The sequence below is a fragment of the Oncorhynchus keta genome, chromosome 11 (genome assembly GCF_023373465.1).
Source record: "Oncorhynchus keta strain PuntledgeMale-10-30-2019 chromosome 11, Oket_V2, whole genome shotgun sequence".
In the NCBI taxonomy this organism is placed as follows: Eukaryota; Metazoa; Chordata; class Actinopteri; order Salmoniformes; family Salmonidae; genus Oncorhynchus; species Oncorhynchus keta.
In genome coordinates this window covers 44,875,515-44,887,244 of record NC_068431.1, presented here as the reverse complement: position 1 = coordinate 44,887,244, position 11,730 = coordinate 44,875,515, and the positions used below count along the sequence as shown (strand labels likewise).

The following is an 11,730-nucleotide window of genomic DNA, read 5'->3' as shown; positions in this document are numbered from 1 at the left end:
ATCACGGTGGCAAGTCATATGAACTAGCCTGTTATATAGAGCAAACAACGCAAGTATCACAACACATCTGTTGTAATATGTCTTTTCCCTGGCTTGGCTTCCTCAGTGACTTTACTCATGCGCTACTACTGCGGTGACCATAGCAACGAAATAAACAAACATTTTCAACATGTGAAAGAGTGAATAGTTGTAACACCAACAGCATTCATAAAAAACGTATTTAAAGGCAGGATAAAATATTAACTCAGAATTAAGTTAGAAAACAATGATTTGTTATTGTTAGACGTGACTCTGTGAACCTATAATCATATAATTGCACAGTCAGCTAAATTAGATGATCTGTTAAAGGACGTGCTGAGTTATCACCACCCAGGCTACTTTGTGTTGAGCGTGTTGGAAAGGGGAACGCGCCTCAACCAATGAAAACTGTTGGTGGGCGAGGCCAGCAAGGGGTACTTGCTCCGGTGTGCACGCGGCATTTCTTTGCGCTCGGAACAATGGACAAGGATACAGGTGGAGAAAACGTAGACGAATTTCGAGAGAATTTCTTATAGGCTGCTGGAGTGTAGGCCTACAAAATAGATAATTTGGTCACGGATGTGTTTTTTTTTACTGTGTATATTACACATTTACTTTGTTTAGCAATGCATTCTAAAAATGTTGGACCATTTTGCGAATGTCTTCCATTTCAGGTAAGATATCTATAGCACACGATTGAAACAATTCTTAATTTGATAACCATACTGTGTTGGTGATATAGCTTAAAACTGAGGCAAACATATTCAGGAGAATATATCTATCCATGAACTTTAGTGCGCAAAGTTCCAAACGCATTCTTGAAGGTTTCCAAAGTACCCTAGATTTTCAGAGGGGCGTGCCTACGGTGCCTTCGATGGTATCCGTATGGTCTCATATTTAGGTATCTTAATAATAGATGCACTATTACAACAACGTCGAATCATCATTATGGCTGTTCTCAAACGTGTGCTTCTGCCATACCATTTAGTGAATATGCCAAAAGGCTAAACAACGTTTTGAAAACCGTGCTGATATAGCTGATACCAGCTCCATTCCCCCCACTGGCCAGAATAGGCCCGTGACTTAACTTCTTCTCACTGAAGGTCAATGGTGCGTAAAGAACCCCTCAGGGTTGAATCCCCGGGGCACATTTTACGGATCAAATCGTTGTAGTTGAGGGTAAAAACTATTTTGTAACTCATTTATAGCCCTCCACATCACAATCAAGTTGGTCATGCTGGTCTATAACGCACACATGAAAGTTCTATGTGTGAATTCTATGAAGTCAAAGGAATGTCATCTATTTTCCCGTTCACAAAGCATTTATAGCTAAGCACGTCATGGTAATTAACTGTGCAGTTTGCCACTCTGATCTATAACAACAACATTAAAGGTCACTGTTAGAATTCTATGCAATCAATGTAATGTCATTTCTATTCTTCCATTCATATAAACATACCGCACTTATCAAAAAGAACACGGACACAACGCAGAATTTTCGGCCTAAAGAAAATATGAACATTTTCTAGATGAAGCACATTAAACAATTGCAGAGGACTTCGCGGAAGAATCCTACTATTGACGTTGTATATGTTTACTTTTTCTTGAATAGATTTAACACAGATTCATATTAAAAGCATTCCAATTAAATTCCCCATTTCAGACTCATAGCATTAACTATTTAAGTGAGTAAAACATACCTCCTACACAGGGTGTTAAAGCTAGTAGCTAGCTAGCCATTTCACACCGGTTACACTTACCCCCATTGTTCATTGTGGCCTGTGGAATGTTGTCCCACTCCTCTTCAATGGCTGTGCGAAGTTGCTGGATATTGACGGCAACTGGAACATGCTGTCGTACACAGTCCCAGAGCATCCCAAACATGCTCAATGGGTGACATGTCTAGTGAGTATGCAGGCCATGGAAGAACTGGGACATTTTCAGCTTCCAGGAATTGTTTACAGATTCTTGCGACATGGGTCCGTGCATTATCATGCTGAAACATGGGGTGACGGCGGCAGATGATTGGCACGACAATGGGCCATCAACAAAATTACGTGTTTTTGTTGTCTGTAGCTTATGCCTGCCCATACCATAACCCCACCGCCACCATGGGGCACTCTGTTCACAACGTTGACATCAGGAAACCGCTCGCCCACTCAATGCCATATACGTTGTGAGGCCGGTTGGACGTACTACTAAATTCTCTAAAACGATGTTGGAGGCGGCTTATGGTAGGGAAATGAACATTCAATTCTCTGACCACAGCTCTGGTGGACATTCCTGCAGTCAGCATGCCAATTGCACACTCCCTCAAAACTTGAGACATCTGTGGCATAGTGTTGTTTGACAAAACTTCACATTTTAGAGTGGCCTTTTATTGTCTCCAGCACAAGGTGTAACTGTGTAATGATCATGCTGTTTAATCAGCTTCTTAATATGCCACACCTGTAAGGTGGATGGATTACCTTGGCAAAGGTGAAATGCTCACTAAGACTAATGTAAACAAATTTGTGCACAACATTTGAGAGAAATATGCTTTTTGGCATATATAACCTTTCTGGGATCTTTTATTTCAGCTTATGAAACATGGGTCCAACACTTTGCATGTTGCGTTTATATTTTTTATTCTAGAAAAGTCCAACTGAAAAATGTAAATAGTATTAACTTTAGTAGGAATGATTATTCAGCGATGTCCTCAACATCCTCAGCAAAAAAACATTTGGTGCTAGCTACATCTATTAAATTGAAATAAGATGTTCATATTTCCTTTAACATTCTGTGTTGTGTGCATATTATTTTGATACGCCTTATTAAGTACTAGTCAAAGTTTGGACACACCTACTCATTCAAGGGGTTTTCCTTATTTGTACTATCATCTACATTGTAAAATAATAGTGAAGACATCAAAACTATGAAATAACACACATGGAATCATGTAGTAACCACAAAAGTGTTGAAGAAATCAAAATACATGTTATATTCTTCAAAGGAGCCACCCTTTGCCTTGATGGCAGCTTTGCACACTCTTGGCATTCTCTCAACCAGCTTCACCTGGAATTATTTTCCAACAGTCTTGAAGGAGTTCACACATATGCTGAGCACTTGTTGGCTGCTTTTCCTTTACTCTGCGGTCCAACTAATCCCAAACCATCTCAATTGGGTTGAGGTCGAGTGATTGTGGAGGTCATCTAGTGCAGTACTCCATCACTCCTTCTTGGTCAAATAGCCCTTACACAGCCTGGAGGTGTGTTGGGTCATTGTCCTGTTGAAAAACAAATGATAGTCCCACTAATCACAAACCAGATGGGATGGCGTATCGCTGCGTACCTTGCTGGTTAAGTGTGCCTTGAATTCTAAATAAGTCACAGACAGTGTCACCAGCAATGCACCATCACACCTCCTCCTCCATGCTTCACGGTGGGAACCACACATGTGGAGATCATCCATTCACCTACTCTGCATCTCACAAAGACACGGAAGTTGGAACCAAAAATCTCAAATTTGGACTCATCAGATCAAAGGACAGATTTCCACTGGTCTAATGTCCATTCCTTGTGTTTCTTGGCCCAAGCAAGTCTCTTTTTCTTATTGGTGGCCTTTAGTAGTTTTTTGCAGCAATTTGACCATGAAGGCCTGTTTCAGGCAGTCTCCTCTGAATAGTTGAGATGTGTCTGTTACTTGAACTCTGTGAGGTATTTATTTGGGCTGCTATTTCTGAGGTTGTTAACTGTAATGAACCTATCCTCTTTATTTTCTTGTGGCGGTCTTCATGAGAGCCAGCTTCATCATAGCGCTTGATGGCTTTTGCGAATGCACTTGAAACTTTCAAGGTTCTTGAAATGTTCCAGATTGACTGACCTTCATGTCTTAAAGTAATGATGTTTTTTCTCTTTGTTTATTTGAGCTGTTCTTGCCATAATATGGACTTGGTCTTTTACCAAATAGGGTTATCTTCTGTATACCACTCCTAGTCACAACACAACTGATTGGCTCAAATGCATCAAGAAGGAAAGAAATTCCACAAATTAACATTGAACAAGGCACACATTGTTGATTGAAATGCATTCCAGGTGACTGACTACCTTATGAAGCTGTTTGAAAGAATGCCAAGAGTGTGCAAAGCTGTCCTCAAGGCAAAGGGTGGCTACTTTGAAGAATCTAAAATCTATTTTAATTTGTTTAACACTTTTTTTGGTTACTACATGATTCCATATGTGTTATTTCATAGTTTTGATGTCTTCACTATTCTACAATGTAGAGCATAGTAAAAATCGTTGTTAAAACTTGTTTTTCAACCACTCCACACATTTCTTGTTAACAAACTATGGTTTTGGCAAGTAGTCCTGTAGCTCAGTTGGTAGAGCATGGCGCTTGTAACGCCAGGGTAGTGGGTTCGATTCCCGGGACCACCCATACGTAGAATGTATGCACACATGACTGTAAGTCGCTTTGGATAAAAGCGTCTGCTAAATGGCATATATTATTATTATATTAAGTCGACATCTACTTTGTGCATGACACAAGTAATGTTTCCAACATTTGTTTACAAACAAATTGTATCACAATTCCAGTGGGTCAGAAGTTTACATACACTAAGTTGACTGTGCCTTTAATTAAACAGCTTGGAAAATTCCAGAAATTATGTCATGGCCTTCAAAGCTTCTGATAGGCTAATTTACATAATTTGAATCAATTGGAGGTGTACCTGTGGATGTATTTCAAGGCCTACCTTCAAACTCAGTGCTTCTTTGCTTGACATCATGGGAAAATTAAAAGAAATCAGCCAAGACCTCAGAAAACAAATTGTAACCCTCCACAAGTCTGGTTCATCCTTGGGAGCAATTTCCAAATGCCTGAAGGTACCACATTCATCTATACAAACAATAGTACGCAAGAAAAAACACCATGGGACCACGCAGCCGTCATACCGCTCAGGAAGGAGACGCGTTCCGTCTACTAGAGATGAACATACTTTGGTGCGGGAAGTGCAAATCGATCCCAGAACAACAGCAAGGTACAAAAGTATCTATATCCACAGTAAAATGAGTCCTATATCGACATAACCTGAAATGCTGCTCAGCAAGGAAGATGCAAATGCTCCAAAACCATAAAAAAGCCAGACTACGGTTTGCACATGGGGACAAAGATCTAACTTTTTGGAGAAATGTCCTCTGGTCTGATAAAACAAAAATAGAACTGTTTGGCCATAATGATCATCGTTATCTTTGGAGGAAAAAGGTGGAGGCTTGCAAGCCAATTAACACCATCCCAACTGTGAAGCACTGGGGTGGCAGCATCATGTTGTGGGGGTTCTTTGCTGCAGGAGGGACTGGTGCACTTCACAAAATAGATGGCATCATGAGGTAGGAAAATTATGTGGATACATTGAAGCAACATCTCAAGACATCAGTCAGGAAGTTAAAGCTTGGTTGCAAATGGGTCTTCCAAATGGACAATGACCTCAAGCATAGTTCCAAAGTTGTGGCAAAATGGCTTAAGGACAACAAAGTCAAGGTATTGGAGTGGCCACCACAAAGCCCTGACCTCAATCCTATAGAACATGTTTGGGCAGAACTGAAAGAGCGTGTGCCAGCAAGGAGGCCTACAAACCTGACTCAGTTACACCAGCTCTGCCAGGAGGAATGGGCCAAAATTCACCCAAATTATTGTGGGAAGCTTGTGGAAGGCTACCTGAAACATTTACCCAAATTAAACAATTTAAAGGCAATGCTACCAAATACTAATCGAGTGTATGTAAACGTCTGACCCACTGGGAATGTAATGAAAGAAATAAAAGCTGAAATAAATAATTATCTCTACTATTATTCTGACATTTCACATTCTTAAAATAAAGTGGTGATCCTAACTGACCTAAGACAGGGAATTTTTACTAGGATCAAATGAAAACTGAGTTTAAATCTATTTGGCTAAGGTGTATGTAAACTCCTGACTTCAACTGTTTACAACAAATACACTGCTCAAAAACATAAAGGGAACACTAAAATAACACATCCTAGATCTGAATGAAATATTCTTATTAAATACTTTTTTCTTTACATAGTTGAATGTGCTGACAACAAAATCACACAAAAATTATCAATGGAAATCAAATTTATCAACCCATGAAGGTCTGGATTTGGAGTCACGCTCAAAATGAAAGTGGAAAACCACACTACAGGCTGATCCAACATTGCTGTAATGTCCTTAAAACAAGTCAAAATGAGGCTCAGTAGTGTGTGTGGCCTCCACGTGCCTGTATGACCTCCCTACAACGCCTGGGCATGCTCCACGGCGTCTCCAGACTGTCACGTCTGTCACATGTGCTCAGTATGAACCTGCTTTCATCTGTGAAGAGGACAGGGCGCCAATGGCGAATTTGCCAATCTTGGTGTTCTCTGGCAAATGCCAAACGTCCTGCACGGTGTTGGGCTGTAAGCACAATCCCCACCTGTGGACGTCGGGCCCTCATACCACCCTCATGGAGTCTGTTTCTGACCGTTTGAGCAGACACATGCATATTTGTGGCCTGCTGGAGGTCATTTTGCAGGGCTCTGGCAGTGGTCCTCCTGCTCCTCTTTTCACAAAGGTGGAGGTATCGGTCCTGCTGCTGGGTTGTTGCCCTCCTACGGCCTCCTCCACGTCTCCTGATGTACTGGCCTGTCTCCTGGTAGCGCCTCCATGCTCTGGACACTACGCTGACAGACACAGCAAACCTTCTTGCCACAGCTCGCATTGATGTTCCATCCTGGATGAGCTGCACTACCTGAGCCACTTGTGTGGGTTGTATAATCCGTCTCATGCTACCACTAGAGTGAAAGCACAGCCAGCATTCAAAAGTGGCCAAAACATCAGCCAGGAAGCATAGGAACTGAGAAGTGGTCTGTGGTCACCACCTGCAGAACCACTCCTTTATTGGGGGTGTCTTGCTAATTGCCTATAATTTCCACCTGTTGTCTATTCCATTTGCACAACAGCATGTGAAATTTATTGTCAATTAGTGTTGCTTCCTAAGTGGACAGTTTGATTTCACAGAAGTGTGATTGACTTGGAGCTACATTGTGTTGTTTAAGTGTTCCCTTTATTTTTTTGAGCAGTGTATATATGGGGGATTGGAAATGATGCAGACAATAACATTGATGGAAGGTACAATCTATCTGCAATATCAATACCCCCCTCCCCCCAAAAAATAAATTAGGCCAACGAGGTTTCAAATGGCACTCTATCCCAGATCTTCCAAAGTGAAAGTGGCTCATTTTTTTGTTTGATGTGGAGATAGAGCAGTGTCTGAACTAGGGCTAATGTTGTCCAACGGTGAGGAATGGAGCTAGACCTGCACCGACCTCTATGATGCGTAAAGTATGCAATGTCTCCTGTCACTCCCAAATTCGGGAAGACTATCAGGGCAATCTACCCTTCCAATGAGTTCTTGCATTGGAAAGCAAAATAGAAACCACCTAAACTAAATGCAAAACTGTTTGGACAGCCGAACAGTCGGCAGTCAGTTACTCCACAGTATTTCCAGTAAATCTGCTTAAGGGATTCCGCTAGCTGACATCCTCTGTTCTCTGGTTGACATCACAGTCTGTTATATGACTGTCTGTATCTGCTCTCAGCCACCATTTCCAGCGTCTGCCTGAGGATGTGTGTTGTTCCCCCAGGGCTGGTGGCGGTACTGCTGACGGTACTCCAGTGGGCAGGGCGAGGCCTCCCTTCTCCTGTCAGGCCCATCTGTGACCCCCGCGTTCTGGACCGCTTCATCATGGAGGCCCGTGACACAGAGACCGCTCTGGTGAGACACTGACTGACTGGGCCTAACCACCACTAGATGGACCTGGGCAACTTTTACATGTCTGGAAAATGTCACATTAGAAGTGAAATGGATGAGGATATTATTACAGTGTATTATGTACAGAGACACTTCATCTTTATTTGTGTGTCTGATCTTGCTCTAATTGTCAATCTGTCTTGCCTTCTTTCCCTCACGCAGCGAGGTTGCAAGGCAGGGTGTGGCGTGACAGGCACCTTCGTGGTTCCACTGACCAACGTTGACTTTGTGGTATTGGAGACAAAGGATGTGAGTACCTGTCTATCAGTTAAATACCTACTGTACATGAATAGCACAAGCCAGGGCCATATAGTATAGAGAGAAGTGTTTGACCCATTTCTTCTGGTTTCTCTACACAAAACATGTAAAAAAACGTGTACAAAACATTAAGAACACCTTCCTGATAAGAGCTGCAACTCCTTTTGCAGAACAGACTCAATTTGTCAGGGCATGGACTCTACGAGGTGTCGAAAGTGTTTCAGAGGGATGCTGGCCCATGTTGACTCCAATGCTTCCCACAGTTGTGTCAAGTTTTGAATCCGGTGTCATTTTGTGTATCAGTTCATAAACCACATGGAATCGGTACATTGAAAATCTCTTCACAACTATTTCTAAATCTGAATGGCACAGCTGTCTTCTTTGGTCCTTAAATGAAACTGGTATAATTTTCTTTAACTTATTTTTGGTCTTTAATACAGGGCCGACAGACAAGTTCCTTACTTTTTCCCCTTTCCACTTGCCTCTTTCATTTTTTTGCGGTAATGCTACAATTAGTTGGATGTAATTTTGGGTAGAGCAGACATTTCCATATGTTTCTCTTGCATGTGTGACATAACTCCAGCATTCATTTTTATGATATCATTATCAAAGATTAAACCGTTTTTAAACATTTCGTCGCCCAACATTTTTAAAAATCAATTTGTAATATTTGAGTTTAACCATAGTATTTGTTTATTTGAGTTTAACCATAGTATTTGTTTATTTGAGTTTAACCATAGTATTTGTTTATTTGAGTTTAACCATAGTATTTGTATATTTGAGTTTAACCATAGTATTTGTATATTTGAGTTTAACCATAGTATTTGTTTATTTGAGTTTAACCATAGTATTTGTATATTTGAGTTTAACCATAGTATTTGTTTATTTGAGTTTAACCATAGTATTTGTTTATTTGAGTTTAACCATAGTATTTGTATATTTGAGTTTAACCATAGTATTTGTATATTTGAGTTTAACCATAGTATTTGTATATTTGAGTTTAACCATAGTATTTGTTTATTTGAGTTTAACCATAGTATTTGTTTATTTGAGTTTAACCATAGTATTTGTTTATTTGAGTTTAACCATAGTATTTGTATATTTGAGTTTAACCATAGTATTTGTATATTTGAGTTTAACCATAGTATTTGTTTATTTGAGTTTAACCATAGTATTTGTTTATTTGAGTTTAACCATAGTATTTGTTTATTTGAGTTTAACCATAGTATTTGTTGTAATATTATTGTATTTTTTCTGGTGGATTAAAGTTCAATTGCGACCAGCTTTCTATGGCTTGTTTTTAAAAAGCAATATTTTTGGAGATGATTTCATTTTCAAATGACCAGAAGTGAGTGGTTGTAATCTGAATAAAGGACAAGTCCTGTATGGACTTCCATTGAGTCCATTGAGCTCTCTCTGCCAATACATTTATTTACGTACAGTGTACCCATTAATACTGGGATACATTGGCCCTAATGTGCATATGGTTCTTTTGCTATATATGGCAATGTATAATGACATATTCAGGGACTTGTGTTTTAACGTATGTGTTTATGTAATGTGTCATTTGTGTGTGTTTTCCCAGACTGAGGAGCAGGCTCTGGAGGTCCAGTCGGGGCTGTTTCTGTTCAGCCAGGCCCTGGGTGCTGTGAGGGAGTCAGTGAGCCGTGCTGCCGTAAAGAGCCTCATCGACAACAACAAGAGCAACATCCACAGCCTGGGCCAGGTGCTGCGCAGCCTCCACATCAAGGTGACTCACTGAGGACTGTGAGTGTCTCGTCTACAGCATGACCAGTGGATGGGACTGTGGTGTGAGCAGGGGTTCCGTGTGGCTCAGTTGGTAGCGCATGGTGTTTGTAACGCCAGGGTTGTGGTTTCGATCCCCACGGGGGACCGGTATGGGAAAAGTATGCACTCGCTGCTGTATGAGTGTTTACTAAAATGTAAACAGTTTGTTTACGTAAGACCAGGAGATGTTCCTGGTCTGATCAGTTGACCAGGGAAAAACTCCCGTCCCTTTTTAATTGGATGTGTCTCAGTGTGCACATACTGTTCCTCCACAGCAGAGAGCCTAGTTGTAGATTGGGATCATGGACCATGGGTACAGTCAGTCAGACGTTCCTCTCCCCTCAGCGTGCCACCACCTGCCTGCTGTGTTTGTTTGCTTCTCGGTCAGAAGCCAGGAACTTTTCAGGGTCGGGCAGTTCAGTGACTGAAACGGCATTGAGCAGGCCAGACATAGCAGTGGGAGTTATGGAAAGGGAACAGAATGTGTCTTCTATTTGGCTGCGTGTTGTTTTTGGTATGGAGTAGTGGGGCGGGAAGAGAACCTGGAATAGAACCCCTTCCACAGAACAGATGAGTGGTGCTTTCTTTTTAGGGTTTGTATGTTAGCCCTTGTTCTTCCTCTCATCCATTGAACAGGACCTGTCCCTCTCTCCAGCGCCAGCAGTAGGTGACTCAGCGACCAGGAAGGTGTCGTCCCTATCCGAGCTGCTCCGTGTCCACACCAACTTCCTACGAGGGAAGGTTCGCCTGCTGCTCACCAACGCACCTGCCTGTCAACAGAACAGCACGTGATTGGAGCTTTCCCTGAAGACAAGAGGCTGTGATTGGACCATTGTTTAGAGAGAGGATGAGGTCATTGGACTTCTGCTGAAATCTCTGAATGGACTTCCAAGTATGGAATGTGTAGACAAGGTCGTTGTTGGCTGGATAGAAACTGGTGGGAAAGTCAGTTGATGTGGGTGGAGCTGATGAGAAACCATGAACGAGTGAGAGAGAGAAAAAGGTCACTTCTACAACTCATTGACCTCATCGGTTCCTAGTACTACCTGTCAGTACCACAATGAGCTCTGATGCATGCAGCGGGAATAAGCTACAGACAGTACCCGCTGGGCACAGACGCCAATTCAATGTCTATTCCATGTTGGTTCAACTTAATTTCATTGAAATGACGTGGAAACAACATTGATTCAACCAGTTTGTGCCCAGTGGGTACAGATCATATGAGAAGATGATATATAAAGTCCTAAATCCAATGATTTCGATTTTTCATTTTATTTATACATTGTCTTAAAATGTGTTTTTTTAAAATAACTTTTGTGTTATAAATCTCTATTTTCATATACGAGTGTGTACTTGGAAGTCTTTGAACCATATTTTATGATTGATGCTCAGGTTTAACATACTGTAGTCAGTGGTTTGTGTGTTCATGTAATATGCTTGTCAGTACTGTTATAATTCAGACAATGTATTAGTCACTTCTCACTGTGTGCTCTCTGCACTCGGACTGTCTGTGTGGCCCTCCCTCCGACTTACCCTGTCTTTGGGGTCAGAGTAGACATTGTAATTTCACCACCAGGCAGCACACACAGCTCTCTGGCCTAACAAGCAGAGCACTGAGTCTGATAATGAGATCAGTTCCTAGTCGAGACCGTTCTGGACTCTGCTGCCCTCTGCTGGATAGACCTTGGCATCGTTGCCCTACTTATGCACTGGTTATACAAAGAACACAACCGGCTCTGGCTCTAAAAATATCATCATGAAATCATCTCATTATGTGTATATAGACCTAGTCATTTTCACAAAAAAACTAAACAAAAGAACACCAATCAAAGAAGATC

General features: G+C 41.4%; 1 protein-coding gene across 1 annotated transcript; it reads left to right on the top strand.

The window, feature by feature from the left end:
* The first annotated feature begins 468 nt into the window (after positions 1 to 468).
* On the top strand, positions 469 to 11,232 carry LOC118390311 (erythropoietin-like). Its single transcript, XM_035780754.2, has 5 exons — positions 469 to 692; positions 7,680 to 7,810; positions 8,009 to 8,095; positions 9,690 to 9,854; positions 10,529 to 11,232. Exons 1-5 carry the CDS (start codon positions 677 to 679, stop codon positions 10,682 to 10,684), a joined length of 555 nt encoding a protein of 184 aa, XP_035636647.1. The 5' UTR covers positions 469 to 676; the 3' UTR covers positions 10,685 to 11,232.
* The last annotated feature ends 498 nt before the right edge of the window (positions 11,233 to 11,730 follow it).